We start from the raw sequence: 17,930 nt of genomic DNA on the forward strand, positions 1-17,930 counted from the left end.
TGTCCAGGCCCGTCTGAAGTTTGCTAGAGTGCATTTGGATGATCCAGAAGAGGATTGGGAGAATGTCATATGGTCAGATGAAACCAAAATATAACTTTTTGGTAAAAACTCAACTCGTCGTGTTTGGAGGACAAAGAATGCTGAGTTGCATCCAAAGAACACCATACCTACTGTGAAGCATGGGGGTGGAAACATCATGCTTTGGGCTGTTTTTCTGCAAAGGGACCAAGACGACTGATCCGCGTAAAGGAAAGAATGAATGGGGCCATGTATCGTGAGATTTTGAGTGAAAACCTCCTTCCATCAGCAAGGGCATTGAAGATGAAACGTGGCTGGGTCTTTCAGCATGACAATGATCCCAAACACACCGCCCGGGCAACGAAGGAGTGGCTTCGTAAGAAGCATTTCAAGGTCCTGGGGTGGCCTAGCCAGTCTCCAGATCTCAACCCCATAAAAAATCTTTGGAGGGAGTTGAAAGTCCGTGTTGCCCAGCTACAGCCCCAAAACATCACTGCTCTAGAGGAGATCTGCATGGAGGAATGGGCCAAAATACCAGCAACAGTGTGTGAAAACCTTGTGAAGACTTACAGAAAACGTTTGACCTGTGTCATTGCCAACAAAGGGTATATAACAAAGTATTGAGAAACTTTTGTTATTGACCAAATACTTATTTTCCACCATAATTTGCAAATAAATTCATTAAAAATCCTACAATGTGATTTTCTGGATTTTTTTTCCCTCATTTTGTCTGTCATAGTTGACGTGTACCTATGATGAAAATTACAGGCCTCTCTCATCTTATTAAGTGGGAGAACTTGCACAATTGGTGGCTGACTAAATACTTTTTTCCCCACTGTATGTGTATATGTGTATATATATATATATATATATATATATATATATATAATTATTTTTTTACACATTTAACCCCTTTTTTGGGGTAGGCACAAAAGTACCTTCGTACTTGCATTAGTTTTTTTTAATCCAGTACCATTACATTCAGACGAGTCCCGTGACACTTGTGGGGGACATAGCCAAAACGGAGAACACCATCGTGCTCGTGAGAATCTCCCATTTACACAGTGGGGTCGCATTAGTTTGTAGCCCAAACGGTTCAGACTCTACCAAACAGAAGTTGACAGATCGACATAACCGACTTCAGACTAGTCTCCTGACACTTGTGCTGGCCATAGGGCAAAATAGAGATCACCATCGTGTTCGTGGGCGTCTCCCCTTTCCATAGAGTAGTTTGTAGGTCCAACAGTTTGGAAGCTACAGATGTTTTTGTGAGACGACCGATTTTCGTGATGTCTCATGGTCTGACAAACACCGCTCTAGCTCTGCCACCTTTCACCGCAGATGCGGAAGAGCGACACTGGCAGATGCTGCAGAAATCTCTAGCTTAATCTGAAGGATTTTGATAGAATGTTTTTGTTATGCAACTTAGATTGACGCACCGGTGTGTCAATTGACTCTAGGGGGTTACTATTTCAACCAGAATATCTGTAACATACTCTGTCTTAAATATACTCCCTCTATCTCTCTCTCTCTGGTCACAGCTGGATCAGACGTGTGATGGTGAGTCTCCTGACCTGGGTGATCTGGAAGAGTCTGAGAGGGAGACAGTCCAGGCCATACTGGATCTTGTAGACCAATGTGTTGGGGAGGATGAGATCAGATCCTCACTTCTCACTGCCATCCACCTCATTGTCAGTGCCATGGACGGTGAGATAGAGAGCAGTTTCCACAGGATTCTGTGTTATTATTTGATCAGTTACTGGGAAACTAGATTCACTACTGTGGTTTTATATGTGTGCATATTTATTTCTACAGGAATGACAGATGAGGGTCTCTCTGTGTTGGGATCCTGTTGCAGTCCTCCAGTCTTACAGGCCCTGCAGATCCTGGTGAGTTTACACCTGCTTGATTGAGCCTCCAATCCTGTATGGACTGGACTTCATTTTTCTACATTTTTTTTTATGTAATTGTATTTGGGTATATCTTCCCATTCTAAATAAACTAATATTTCTATCATTATGATAACATTGTGCCACCAGTAGCAGTATTAACACCGATGATAGTAACCAGTGGCGATTTTTAACAAAAATATTGGTGGGGCAAACTCAATGAAAAAAGTGAATATGAATCGATACATTACTACACTACACTAACCATAGAATGCACCATCATGAATAATTACCACTCCCAGAAATGAGAATCATTATATTTATGACGTACTAAAAGGGTGTGATTAGCAAATAATTGTATTTAATATAGACCCCTACCCTAATAACAGTTTGCCACTGGAAGGAATGCTCAAGGTCCTTGTATATCTTTGTAATGAGTGATTTACAAGGCGGTAACACTAATGATATTAAATACGTTTATTTTATAGCATTCAAATAATAGACATCTCTAAATCCCCAAAACATGTCACTACAACTCTACTCATCACTACTGGGACAAGCCAATTTGCTTTCACTAAGTACTTTAAACAATGCATAGAAATAAGGTTTTGCTGTATAAATGACTTGCATTATGTTTTCACATTGATAAACAGTTCAATATCAACTAAAACATCTATAATGTCTAACTATTTGTCATTTTAAAGGGTTTTCATAGTTGCATAGTCGAGGGATGCAAATGCCATCTTAATTCAAGAATGACCCAGAAAATAAAGCATATAAATGTTATTCCTGTGCTGCTTGTCCTCCAGGTGCAGCATGTGGCAGCAGGGAGTGGGGAGACCCTCTCTCTGAGAGATGCAGGTCTGGCTGTTCTGACTGAGGAGGAGGTGTTTGGGAGGACAGAGAGTCTCTTTGGTCACTCTAAAGTTACACTGAAGAGAGAGGAGGACACACTGAGGACAGAGATGAAGGACCAGCCTGGATACCTTCCTCTTGTCATGAGTATCACTGTGAAAGGCCTGGCCTTTTTAGTGCAAGCTGAGAGAGAGTGAGTGAGTGAGTGAGCTAGAAAATCATGTTTGAACTGATATACTCACGATTCCATTCCATGTGTTACTCTTGCACTAGTTGAGCTAAAGAACTAGTGAACAACAATGTATGTATTTATTGTAGTGTCTAAACAGTTTATGACTTTGTTGATGTTTGCAAATGGTGTGTTAGAGGAAGTCTGTTAGGTGGCCTCCTGGGATTGGTTTATGGGAAAACACCCATATTATGTTACATAGGGCATAGGATATAAATACCATGATTGAAACAAAGGAGGGGAGAATAACATATTAGAGATTGGGTCGGTTGTTCTCCAGATGTCTGTAAATTGACGCTGAAATCTTTTGATATAATAAACCTTTATAATCACATTTGTAAGTCGCTCTGGATAAGAGCGTCTGCTAAATGACGTAAATGTAAATGTAAAATGTAAAGTACAGTGTCAGCGGATTCCTTGTTCTCACAGCATAATTAGCATCATTATTTAGTTACTACAGTATCCTTGTAATGCTTTCAGTAAAGTTTAACAAACAATATCAGATGTCCCGGCCTCCATTCTTCTAATCATAAGATAATATATCATAAAGGCAAACTGGTGGGAGGAGGGTGGGGGGGGTCCTACATTTAGAGCATTGTCTAGTGACCCACATGACAAGAACAGAAACAGAATCCTGTTAAAATTACTGTTCACCAGAATCACGTCTCCAAAAAAATCCTAAATATTTCTGTGAAGACTGTTATTGTACTGTACAGTCATTTGAAAGTGTAAACTTTCTCACATTACCGTGCTACCAGGTGCAAAAACTATACTTATTAAAACAAAGATGAACTCCAGTACCCTGGTAATATTGATGCCTAGAATACCAGTGTGATATTTTTCTTCTTTTTAATAATGATTGTATACTCAAAGATAACATCCCCAATGCTCAACATGTGGAGTCAGTATGATGGTCCATTCCTGTGATGTTGCCGAGATTCACAGTGTTTGATCAACATAGACATTTTGTCATCAGAATACTACAGTATGTTATTACTGCAAGGCTCCTGTGATTTGTTCAAACTGAAACTAAAACGTACCCTTGAACTGTTATTGCAGTTTGGAACTGATAACCATCTGTTAGTGTTTGACTCTCCTACAGTACAGTGGTGAAGTATGTGGATGTGAATTTTTGACCCTGTAGTAAAAGTTAGGCCCCGTTCACACTCAGGTTGTACAACTGATTCACCACACATTGGACACATGATACAGTAAGCTACTACTGTAGTTCATCTACACAAAATATTTCACACAACCATTGTGCAATGTCTCCACAACACTGTTTGTGTAGAAACACTCTGTTGTATCATAACAGTTTTACCAAATGCGTTGTGCATTAGTTCTATAACTTCAGTGTGAACAGGGCCTTAAAGAGAACATTCCTCATTGCACAAGCTGTGCGCTTCGGTAGCCTGAAGAAACTGAAAGATGATGTGGATAAGTTACTGAGCTATTACACGTATGAACAGGAGCATTATTCTCTGGTAAACTGATGACAACACTTATCAAACCAGCATATACTTCCCAGTAATTTGGCATGTAGTCTGCTTCTCATTGAGTTCTGCCTGCTTCTAGTAAAGTTACAGTATTTTCTCATGAAATAAAACACAAGTGAAGAGCAGGAATGCAAGAGTGGAAGAGGAACGTTTCCCAAGAAGGGGTTAAGATAGAGACTCCTCCTCCTACTATGTAATGAACTCTTAGCTAATGCATTTCAGACATACTAGTATCTCATTCTTAACATATCTCCAAGTCATAAGGACCCAGAGGAAGAAGCAGTGCGAACCTGGTAATGAAGGTCTTGCAGTGTTGCGATGAGAAAAATATACAGCATGCTTAGGATAGTCTTGAATGACCAACATTTTTGACTGAAATGATTTCCTGTCTTGTCAAAAGCAATGCTACGCTGTTCTGATCAACTCTTTTCCCATGGAAATTGAACCTTTCAAAGATTGTGTTTGCATTATTGAGTGTTGTAGTATCTTAAACAGTCTAGAAATGCTGACCGTTGCTTAAAGTGTGATAGAGGGAACTTGGCCCTAAGATCTTGCTGATGTGGCAAAATGGTGTACTCTACTGTGCTGGAAACATCTGGAAAGCATTACTAAATTCCTGGAAAAGAGGATATGTAATGGCCAGGGATTGGATGTTAGAATCACGCCATGCTCTGGCCATGTATGATATAAATGCCATGTCTTGAACAGAGAGGGGGGAACAGCAAAATACTGATTGGCTGTGCTGTCTCACAGATATCTGCAGAATCTGTCAAATTCTGATGCTGGAACCTTTGTTATAATAAACCTTTGAAAACAGAGTACAGTGTCGGCGGATCTTCTTATCACTACAGCATTACCAGCAAAGGCTCGGTCTTGTTTACCACATTTAATGGCGACGAGGGTTGGGGCGTCTTGCATCTTTTCTCAGCGTTCCACTCATGGGCTACGAAGTGACTCCTGCTCAAGAGGCATGCTGAAACGGTGAGTTTTCTCACAAACTTTGGGCGCTGGCCGGTTCGTGTGGCTGTGTGTGTGTGCGCTGGGGGGGATGCACCGTCTAAGAACTTGTGTGTGCGTTTTGCTGGTTCTTTTTTTGCTGTGTGATAGGAATTCCGTTCTAAATTTTCTAAATTAGTTTGCGTTGAGAACAACGCAAAAAGTTGGGAGTGTCTGTAGGGCACACCACAGGACACCGATGTTTTGGCTTGAATAAAAGTGCAAGGAGTGTCCAAGGAAAGGCTTAGAGGATAACGTTTGAAATGAGTTGACAGTATACTTTTAGGGCGCCGTTAATTTAAGGAAGCCCTCAAACGAGGCGATCATTAGAGATGGGCCATAAATCTTGATAGTTATTAGATTAACTCTCAAGTCAGTTCTCGGGACTGCTGGTTTAAGACAATATATTCAATTGTAAGTTTACCGCTCTGAATTTGTTTGACGAAACATCTGTCTGAAGTAATCCTCTCTTTTGAATGTCTAAAACCGGAAGGTAGCAGAAATTTAGCAAATGGAATATATAAGACAAAGGAACGGCGATAAATGGATCCAATTTCTCTCTGTGTGTGTGTGACAATTTCTCTCTGTCAGCGTGTGTGTGTGTGAAACAGAGTGAGTGTGGCTGCGTGCTTGATGAGTTCCAGATGTGTGTCGACTAAGACTAAGGACCATGGGTTTTTAGTCTCTTGTAAATAAATGTGTTAGGTATTTTTTGTTTTCAAAAGTTAAGCCCCTAGAGTAAAAAGTTAAAGCCCCTACAACACAGTTAAGGTTAAACATCTTATGAGTCTCTGTTTGTGACAACGTTTGTAATTCTTAAACTATATAAACTATGAGCCCCCTGGAAGGACAATAAGTTTAAAAATCTTATGACTCTCTATAAAAAGAGAACGTTTACTAACTAATCATGAGCCTACAGGGAGGACTTTTTAAGAGTGTATAGAGATGTTTTGTATTTGATAACATCATTACTATAAATCTGCAGATAAGTGATAACAAACTTCGAAGTTGGATATGTCTTGTATGTTCTATGTGTTCAGTTTGTGAGCTCTGTTAATGTCTTAAGTCTTATTGTATGTCTTGTATGTTCTATGTGTTCAGCTTGTGAGCTCTGTTAAAGTCTTAAGTGTTATTGTCTATGGGAGGAGAGAACGGAGCAACAGTCTGCTCTGTCCGCTCCTTACACTCTGAAATCACATTGGTGACTGAACTGCGCACGCGTAGGATTTATGACTTTAGCCACTCCCCTGCACTGAACTGATTGGGAGAGTCTACTTCAGTGCAGCCAAAAAAGAAAACGGGAGGGGGAATTTTGCACACAAGTGAAATCTTCTTTTGAATTAACTATTGCTTGACTGTAAAACTGTTTGGTTGATAATCGATTGAGTTGGTGAATGAGAGATATATTGACGGATTTAAAATAATAATAATAAAATAAATGAATAAAATAAAATGTTATTGAGCTATTTATAATATTCCTGAGTTAGGCTGTTTGCTTATTTCTTAGCGTGAATGTGGAAAAAGTATAAACTAAACTCTTCTTTGTCCTTTTGTCCTTCTGTCATACGAGAGACGAGAAGGAGGAGACAGAGAGAGAGAGAGAGAGAGGAGGGGCTGACATCAACTGACATCAGAGACGGCAACCCAGTCCAAATCAAGGCCAGTGCTGTTATTATTCACAAATCTACTTTCCCTTACAGGATATAATTGATACATTGTGTTTACATAGAATATTTCATGTTGTGACCATTTCGCAAGAGCTTGGCAACAGACTGATGAATTCATGTAATTGATAATTGCACATTAGAGTTTTTGTCAATGACTTGTTTTGATTAGAGTTGTGTTGGAAATCCAGCATTGAAATTATTCTGTAAAATTAAGGTAATTAATTGCTTATTAAGCAATTGGGTAGTGTTGCTGGTACAGCTTTTTATTTTATTTTTTATTATTGAATTGCTCTGGAGTTGACTACTTTCCTTTACTCTTCCTCATCGGATGTGGTAAGATTGCCACTAATCAATAATTTGGTAAAATAAAATTCACAGAATAATTAGTAATTCATTATTTGATTGATTGATTTGATTAAGTTAGTTGATTGATTTATTGATTTGATTTGTTGATTGATTGACTTGATTGGATTACTTAGTTGATTGATTGATTTGATTAAGTTAGTTGATTGATTTATTGATTGATTGATTCATTTGATTAGTAATTGATTAGTTCATTGGTTGGATTAATCGATTGATTGATTTCATTAGTAATTGATTGACTGATTGATTTGATTTCATTGATTGATTGATTTCATTGGTAATTGATTGATTGATTGATTGATTGATTGAATTGGTTGATTGATGTATTGATTTGAATTGGTTAATTGATTGATTGGATTAATTGATTAATTATTTTTTAATTTAAAAAAAAAAAAAAAAAAAAAAAAAAAGGGGGGAAACTAGAGGGAAACCCATAACATAGTCATTACAATGGGGAAAAAGGACATCAAAACTACAAAAGCAATTACTCCTCTTCATGTAGTACAGAATAGTAATCCACTAGTTAATGGTATAGCAAAATTATCTGAAAAATGGAATAAACGTTGGCCTGACATTGAACAACCATGGCCATTGGAAGGCACGCTTAATCCAGACGTCATCAAGATAATGCAAGTGCTTGTATCCACGTATAAGACAGATCAAAAGAAGGGGAAGAAAGGAAAACTTCGTAAAGAAAAAAGACAAAGAGAGCTGGGTGTTCTTAAGCTTTTTGAAAATGAAGGACAAAAACTGATAAAAGACACAAAAGATAAGAGAGACAGAGGTGCAGAGAAAATGGCAAAAGAGGTGAAGGTGACAGAAAAACTGATTGCAGAAGTCAATACACCTTTCTCATATATGGATTCAGCAAAAACACCCCCACCTTATGAGAAAGAAGCCAAGTTTAAGGACGTTTATCCTCAGCTTCCAGTGATCATTCAGGAAGGTGATTATTGCATCAGAGATAAGGATGAACGAATAATAGAGAGAGGACAAGCAGAAACGACCATAAAGATGAATCCAAACTCCAAAGGCAGGAAGACAACGAGACGTCTGGAGACTAAGGGTAGAGTGAGATCAAGGAGGATGGAACTTGATGATGATGATGATGATGATGATGATCAGAGTGATTCAGAAGAGATCATAGGTGGATATGACCCTGTCATCAGACAGAGGTTGGCCAGAGCGGAAAGAAGGGGTGATGGAAGTTGGAAGAAGAAGAATACAAGTGATTCGAGTGCTGGTGAAAATGAAGATGGAGACAGCGATGAAGATTTGGAGACTAAAGGTGCTTCATATTCAAGAGGATTTTATCCTCCAATGACTAACACAGAAGAAATAGAAAGAGATATAGACCGATGCGTATCATACCTGTATAAGGCCAATGATTTAGAAGAAGTAAAAGAACTGGAAGAACGACTCAAAAAGCTGAAGACAAAGGAGAAGAAGCTGCTGAGAAAAGAATCCCAAGAATCTGAGAAGAGATATACATTGAGGCCAAGGAAAGATGGCACTAGTAAGAAAATTATGCCGGTGATCATTCGAGGACAAAACCTAGAATATAAGCCTTTGCAGAATACCGATATGTCAGATATACTTGAGAAGCTGCCTACTCTTCAAGATGGAGCATATCCTTGGATTTCAAAGTTGGAAGAAATTACGGTGGGAACACAGTCTGCCATAGGAGACATTAAGAGACTTTTGGCTAATCTCCTTGGGATTCCAGGCATGGAAGAAATTTTTCAGAGAGCTGGACTTCATAGATACGTGGGAACTGCTGTGAATGATCCCGAATTGTTGGCTGCAAGCAGGAATCGGCTGTGGAGAGCACTGAAGGATACGTTTCCAACAAATGTGCATCCTGACAACATTCTGATTGACCCACTAGGACAACAAGAAAATCCGAGAGCCTACGTGTCAAGAGTTCATCAAGTGTGGAGAAATATTACCGGAAATGATCCAGATGTGAGTCAAATTGAGCAGTCAATCTTGAGAGCTAAACTACAGATGGGACTGCCCTTACCGGTAAGGAGCAAACTGGCAGAAGTGATTGGACTTGGAAGCATGACAAAAGGCGTCTATACAGATCATATAGCCCATCAAGTGGATCTGTACCGGAAAAAGGAACACAACCAGAAAGAACAGGACCAAGAAACTCTCAGAAAACTCAATCAAATACAACTGGAGAAGAAGAAGGAGAAAAGAAGCTTTGGTTATGCAGAATCAGTGTAAACCAAATCAACAATCACTGCTACAGTTTCAACTGAACAAGGTCAAATACAATCGTACCAGACACCAATAGTGGTACCAATTGTTTCATATCCATAGATAGTTTCTGGAAAGAAAGAATTTCAGAGGAAGATACAGGAGCAAGTGAAGATCACCTGTCCTCCAGGTGAACCCTATAGGAGAAAGGAGCAAGAATTCTAGAGGTGCCCAGAAGATCCTAAAAGGAGGAGTTTCAGCTGATAGCACCGATTAGAGAAGAAGAGAAAAAGATCCAACAATTGAAGTGAAAATAAACAATGGACTATGGGAAGTGATGATGGATAGCAGAAAGGCTTTTATCTGTGTTCAGCCTGAAGAGGTTACACATCTCACTATGACAAATCAACTAAATTAGGAGAAGGATTTGGAGGAGTGAAGATCACGATTTCTGAAAATGATGATTTTGCCTCAAGGACAAGGAGAGTCATAAGCTGTACGGAAGACAAATGAATATATTTGAAGTGTGAAGATGGATTGAGAATCTATGGAAGAAGAGATGTTGAAAAAAGTTCAAGAATGTTTGAGATATCAAAGTAGTACTGATATTGGATTTGTGAAATCAGCCCAATTGAGGTGAAAGTTGAGGAGCCAGACCTCCTTGGAAGAATCAGTATCCATTGAAAAATGAAGCAATCCAAGGGATTGAACCAGGAATTGAAGGACTTTCAAAAGCAAGTGTTTTGAAGACGATAGAAAAATCGTTAGAGTAGCAATCAATTATTGTTTTGGAGAAACCATGATGATTTAGTAAGCTATGGGTTAGCTAATGTTGTAAAAGGGGAGATTAGGATAAAGATCACAAAGGAGTAGAGTTTTTGGGAACCATATTTTCTTGAATAGATTGACTATGTCATAGGTAGGTGCATAATCTGTTTGAAAAATAATGTGTGACTGTTATTCTTGGTTACATTCATATACCAAGAGGTTCATAAGATGTTCAACTAAGCTAAAAGATGCTCAGTCGGTTGCAGAGTTCTTGTGTAAAGAAGTCATAAGCAGGTGGGAATTTCCCGATTTAATATCCTCAGAAAATGGGAAAGAGTTTTGTGAATAAATCAGTGAAATGGGTTTTTGAAAAATTAGAGAAAAATAAAAATTTGAAAAAGTCAGACTAAAATGTTATTTAAACTAGGGTTGAAATAACTCTAGGAAATTTGGAATATCTGATTGTGGGATGATTATATTATTGTGATGAATCAAAGGGGGGAAATGGAATGTGATTCATTTTATATATAATCTTAAATATACATTCTTATATTTTTAGCTGACATTGATGTTTTAATTTGCATGTGTTGTTTTGCAAAAGATACTGTTTGGTATTTTCTTTTCTTCCAGAAGCATATGGGGGAATATGTAGAGGGACTCAAATACTCAAACATGGACAATATGAATGGACTGGAGGAAGTGGAACAAGGAAGGAGTGGAAATGTTCCGATTCCATCATCAACGTCGCATTGAAAGACGACACTGTGGAGGAGATGAAGTGTAGTGGACTACATTCCAGTGTTATATTCTTTCTGTATTAATTTTTGGACAATTATGTTTTCTGTGTTGGGTACATGTGGGGACCTCAGATGTTTTTGCTTATTTCGTTGAAGTTTAGGGATATGGGGTCTAGGCAAGGACAGAGAGAATCCACAGGAGGGTCCGATGGGTCGACCAGCCTGAATGTGGACATTTTGATTGTATTTTGTTTGCTGGGGTTTTCATATGTATTCAATTGCATCATAGCTTAAAATGTATTCATGAAGATGTGTGAATTGATCTGGAGTACTTAGGTGGTCGCCTAGGGCAGAGGGGCCGTGAGAGAATTTTCCTGTCTTGACTGACTGATGGATATTTGGAATGAAAGCTGCCAGACAGGTTTTTCGCTCTTACACTCCATGACAATTCACTTACACTCCATGACAATTCACTTACACTCCATGACAATTCATTTACACTCCATGACAATTTATTTACACTCCATAATAATGTATTTACACTACATACAAAAATGTGTCTATATAAACATGTGTTTAATCTCCATTAATTTTGGTTTATTGTTAAAGTTACTCAAGAGCAAGAATTGTTATTTGTCATAATCCTATTCTTTTTGTTTTCGAGACTTAATTAGTCTCGAAGGGGGGAATATGTAGTATCTTAAACAGTCTAGAAATGCTGACCGTTGCTTAAAGTGTGATAGAGGGAACTTGGCCCTAAGATCTTGCTGATGTGGCAAAATGGTGTACTCTACTGTGCTGGAAACATCTGGAAAGCATTACTAAATTCCTGGAAAAGAGGATATGTAATGGCCAGGGATTGGATGTTAGAATCACGCCATGCTCTGGCCATGTATGATATAAATGCCATGTCTTGAACAGAGAGGGGGGAACAGCAAAATACTGATTGGCTGTGCTGTCTCACAGATATCTGCAGAATCTGTCAAATTCTGATGCTGGAACCTTTGTTATAATAAACCTTTGAAAACAGAGTACAGTGTCGGCGGATCTTCTTATCACTACAGCATTACCAGCAAAGGCTCGGTCTTGTTTACCACAGTGTCTTGCCAACTTTCATGTGTGTGTGAAATGTATTTAGAATGCTCTTCAGAAGCTGTTGTATTGATTGAGTGTTCATGTGTTCATCCTAGTTTTGTTTCTTTGATGTCTTTGTCATCTGCTGTAGTCCGAAACACGATCCACAACCATCATGATTTCCAAGGCCGTAAAATCCATGCTGAAGGAAGTAGATTATAACGGTAGGCTGATCCCTGTGTCCAGTCTGAACGACAGCTCCGGTAAACTGAATCTCCTCTCACTCATTGTGAAGACCAGGCCCAGATTGGGATGCTTCTGGCAGGAACCGAAATACCAGTCCAGAGGCTTTACCCTGAGTGATGTGCTGAAGCCTGGAAAGCTTGAAGAACCTAAAGACAAACCTTTTAACCCAGGTAAACACTGCAGCCCCTCCAGCAGGGTTGCCAGGTCTAGCTAAAATGTACCTAAATAAATCTGTTTTGCGCATGTGCATAACTATAGATAAATCTGCCAGGAGAGTTTGAGTGATGAAAGTTGAATCGAGGATCTCAAACACTTGGACTAACTTTAAAAAAATGAATGTTAGACTATTTTCTGGCAATTGTGCCATTATTTTGTGCCAGATGTTAAGACTACAAACAGTTATAAATGGCCCATTTGCGAGATTGACTTTCATTAGGTATAGGCATAGGCTACAGACTAAAATATGGGTTTATGATTGTGATTCAACTTTGCCATGGTTTGCTTGATAGATGCAGGTAGCCTATAGCCCCTGATAGGCCTACATCTTATTTCAGATAGTCTACAGTAGCGTAGGCAAGATGTAGGCAAGATGTAAACTGAACGATTTAGGAGTTTGCTTAGTTCAAATTAGCAGAATAATTTATTCAACATGAATAGCGAGGCGATTTCGAGTTAAGAAGTGCTTGTGTTTCCCAATAGCCAGCTGGAATAGGCTACTGAGGATGGGGTCATAATTTCAATCACTGAATTAAATATTAATAATATGTATATTAACTGAATATGCTTGTCAACAACAGCCAGTGTTTCTTTTTTTATTTTTTACCTGTAGCCTAAACAATTGATCGGCAATTGCGATAGAGCTTTGATAACTTACATTTTAATTAACTAAACATGTCCATTAATAATTGCATAATAACACAAGGTTACAACAACAATAAACTGAAGTTATGGGCGATTTATTAAATCCGTGTGCCAGCTCCAGGTAGGCTACACAAGTGGCACAAATTGATTTGCAATGACTCCAGGGATATAGTCATTTCAACATATTTATTGTGCCAAATGGTAGCCAACAGTAGCCTACAATGGCATATCAATGAATAGGCTAATAGGCCAACAGATGCAAAGGTGTCATTTTCCACATTTGTCCGTTTCATTGAGGACTTTTCCGCATAACAGAGTCACGCTAGGGAGTTCCATAACGTCCATTTCAAATGTCCACTAGTACATCCCCCCAGACCCTAGAACTGAGCATGTGTAAAACACTTTGCTTGAAACTGTTTTCCATAAGCAAAGTAGATATTAGAATGTAGTTTAAAACATCTCCACGCAAATTGTTCTAATGCGCTCTAGTACACCCAAAGTCGTCTTCCAGTGTTTTGTGGCCGTTATTTCTTGATGCGCATCATTTCTAGCGTGTTAATATGTTTTATTGTAAAAGGGTTGGAACAAAATAGGTGTCTCCATAATGATTCTAAATAGCCTACATACAACTGGTAGAAAGTTGTCATCAATGTAGCCCAAAGGCTTGAAAATTAGCGAACATGGCAACCCTGCCTTCCGGGAACAATTTGCTTACAGTGTCCTCTTTCTATTACCGTAAAACTTGTTAAACGCAGTCTGAAATAGCTGCCTGTCTCTTTTAATAGCCTAGCAACGCCACACATTTCTGCAAATAAATGCCTGTTTCAAGGAAACGCCAGGTGTAAATGCATTGTTTATGAGGTGACCATGAAACGTTTACAAGGTTTTATGTTTGGTTTGTTACATTAAATAAACTAGTAATAACTCGGGAAAAAATGATGGCAATCATCCGGTTTTATCGCGAGTAAAAAACTGCTAGTCATTGCCTTCTAACAGCTGAGAACTGCTAGTTAACTGGCAGGCACAAAAGCAGTCAATTTTGGGAGTACAGACCCCCAGAAATCGGCCGATCGCCTCTATTGGCGAAAGTGCACGGTCAAAGTGGAGAATAATTATTCTGTCAAGGAAAAGTAACACAATCTCACACTCAATTCGTGCAAATATGTACCAAAAGTATTTTAGCAGATTTCGTGCGTTTTTGTGTGGCTTAATTCGTGTGAAAATACACACATTTTTGTGCAACTTCATTCATAGGAAAATACAGTTTTGGTGGGGAAACTTTTGAAATGTATTGAAGTAATGCACTACCTTTTTTTGTGTCCCACATTTATTTATATATAAAAAACAAATGTGTTAACACAATATTGTTAATCAACCAGGTTTTCACCGAAATATTTATAATATTATAGTAGCCTTACGCTTTTTTATTATGTATTAATGCCAATGCTGTTTTCTATGCATGTTTTCGCTTAATACTTTTGGATACTGGTGTTATGTCCGATTTTATGAGGGTTGCCAGATTGGTGTACAAAGCTCTATTTGTTTGTTTTTTGTGTGGTATCGATGAAGGTATTTGATTGGGGAATGGGGATACATTTTCATGATGGGACATTTATTCACCAATAAATGTGGGGAAACAGAAGACCTGCAAAAAAAATCTGTTTGCTTTAAATTGACCTGGTGAGACTGCATGGTATTTACAACTATAACGAGTCTGAACTGCAGTTAAATGTAAAATAATGAATTATGTTGGCTTAAATTTATGGCACTTCCAAGGCCGTTTCATGATGGTTAATATAGTCGTGTCAATCATGTTATATATTGTAACGAGGCATATGCCAGCATTGTAGGCCTACTGCTTCTGCCCAGAGGCCTACTAGGATTTCATGGCAACGGCCGTTAGAGCACACTTTGCCACGTATGAGCCCTGGTTAGAGTCACTGTTGTAGCTTTTGGTGGCTACATTGGTGGCAGCATTAGCATCCCGCTCAGCTCACGTCTAGTTATGTGATCTAGTGGTGGGAAGCATTCTGTTTTTCAACAGTGTGTTGGGTGTAATTACATTGATGTATCTAGTTAATAATGGATAAGCAACAATGGGAGTGATGGATAGAAGTAGTCACTACAAGTGTGATCAAGCCTTACATAAAAGCTGCCTGAAGCTGAATGGAAAGTGCTATGCCCTGAACAGTTATTCAGAAGAAAATCCTCTGTGACTGTCTAATTTACGTAAGTTAACTTACCAGTGTGGACCCAAATCAAACACATTCTACACATTTACAAACTACTTGTTTAAAGTGTTATTACAACCATGGTGTTCTTTTGTTACTGAAGCTTATATCAAATATCCTGACAATGATCCACATCCTATGGGTAGACAAATAATGTAAGTGTGTTATGCAGCAAAACACAACTATCCTTTTTTAGGATGCAAACCAGTAATATGAATCACTGTTAAACCATCCTGTTCTGATCTCATGAGATGGATGTAGGATTTTCTACGGCCTAGAATCGAGGCCTTTCCCAGTCATGAAGGATGAAGCTAGGCCCCTCTTGGTTCTCATCGGTGAAGACTGAACTCAAGTTAGGGCTTATATGTCAGACCACTTTCCCCAACATGTTATACCCCAGAGGTTGTAAATAAACCCTATTTAAGGTGATATAACTTGTATCATTATTATAGGGCTGTGAAATCCATAGCCGAATGGCTTCACACTGAACCTTTCTCAGTGGAAATTACTGCTGATGTTGAACATACAGTGCACTCGGAAAGTAATCAGACCCCTTCCCTTTTTCCACATTTTGTTACGTTACAGCCTTATTCTAAAATTGATTAAAGAAAAAAATGTCCTCATCAATCTACACACAATACCCCATAATGACAACGTGAAAACAGGTATAAAAAAATAAAACGGAAATATCTTATTTACGTTAGTTTTCAGACCCTGTGCTATGAGACTCGAAATTGAGCTCAGGTGCATCCTGTTTCCATTGATCATCCTTGAGTTGTTTCTACAACTTGATTGGAGTCCACCTGTGGTGAATTCAATTGATTGGACATGATTTGGAAAGGCACACACCTGTCTATATAAGGTCCCACAGTTGACAGTGCATGTCAGGGCAAAAACCAAGCCATGAGGTCGAAGGAATTGTCCGTAGAGATTCGAGACAGGATTGTGTTGAGGCACGGATCTGGGGAAGGGTACCAAAATATTTCTGCAGCATTGAAGGTCCCCAAGAACACAGTGGCCACCATCATTCTAAAATGGAAGAAGTTTGGAACCACCAAGACTCTTCCTAGAACTAGCCTCTCGGCCAAACTGAGCAATTGGGGGAGAAGGGCCTTGGTCAGGGAGGTGACCAAGAACCCGATGGTCACTCTGACAAAGCTCCAGAGTTCCTCTGTGGAGATGGGAGAAACTTCCAGAAGGACAATCATCTCTGCAGCACTCCACCAATCAAGCCTTTATGGTAGTGTGGCCAGACGGAAGCCACTCCTCAGTAAAAGGTACAACAGCCTGCTTGGTGTTTGCCAAAAGGCACCTAAAGGACTCTCAGACCATGAGAAACAAGATTATCTGGTCTGATGAAGTTTTTGGCCTGAATGCCAAGCGTCACATCTGGAGGAAACCTGACACCATCCCTACGGTGAAGCATGTTGGTGGCAGCAACATGCAGTGGGGATGTTTTTCAGCGGCAGGGACTGGGAGACTAGTCAGGAGCGAGGGAAAGATGAACGGAGCAAAGTACAGAGAGATCCTTGATGAAAACCTGCTCCAGAGCGCTCAGGACATCAGACTGGGGTGAAGGTTCACCTTCCAACAGGACAACAATCCTAAGCACACAGTCAAGACAACGCAGGATTGTCTCTGAATGTCCTTGAGTGGCCCAGCCAGAGCACGGACTTAAACCCGATCGAACATCTCTGGAGAGACCTGAAAATAGCTGTGCAGCGACACTCACCATCCAACCTGACAGAATTTGACAGGATCTGCAAAGAAGAATGGGAGAAACTCCCCAAATACAGGTGTGCCAAGCTTGTCAAGAAGACTCGAGGCTGTAATCGATGCCAAAGGTGCTTTAACAAAGTACTGAGTAAAGGGTCTGAATACTTATGTAAATGTGAAATTTTGTAAAAAAATCTAAAAACCCGTTTTTGTTTTGTCATTATGGGGTATTGTGTGTAGATTGATGAGGGAAAAAAACGATTTAATCCATTTTAGAATAAGGCTATAACGTAACAAAATTTGGAAAAAGTCAATGGGTCTGAATATTTGTATGTCGCTCTGGATAAGAGCGTCTGCTAAATTATGTAAATGGAAATGGAAATGGAAATGAATACTTTCCGAATGTACTGTAGATGAAGTTATTTAAAAAAATAAATACAGATTGACCAATGGTTTTTATATAAATAGTGAAGGGAATGGGTCCCAAAATCGACCCCTGTGGTGCACCTTTATGTATTTCAAGAAATTCAGACTTAATATATAGTGTGGTCCGAATTGATTGATACCCTTGATAAAGAT

General features: G+C 39.1%; 2 protein-coding genes across 6 annotated transcripts in view; both read left to right on the plus strand.

Annotated features, from left to right (window-relative positions):
- Positions 1–17,930, plus strand: part of LOC311139722 (gasdermin-E-like) — a 40,240-nt gene that overhangs the window by 6,722 nt on the left and 15,588 nt on the right. The window lies entirely within an intron of this gene.
- Positions 1,308–2,959, plus strand: LOC311139219 (gasdermin-E-like; the record flags this gene model as incomplete). Its single annotated transcript, XM_084174124.1, has 4 exons — positions 1,308–1,317; positions 1,609–1,725; positions 1,834–1,907; positions 2,717–2,959. The coding sequence occupies 4 exons, from the start codon at positions 1,308–1,310 to the stop codon at positions 2,957–2,959; spliced, it is 444 nt and encodes a 147-aa protein (XP_084030250.1).

Source organism: Coregonus lavaretus (genome assembly GCF_964263955.1).
Source record: "Coregonus lavaretus genome assembly, chromosome: 13".
Lineage (NCBI taxonomy): Eukaryota > Metazoa > Chordata > Actinopteri > Salmoniformes > Salmonidae > Coregonus > Coregonus lavaretus.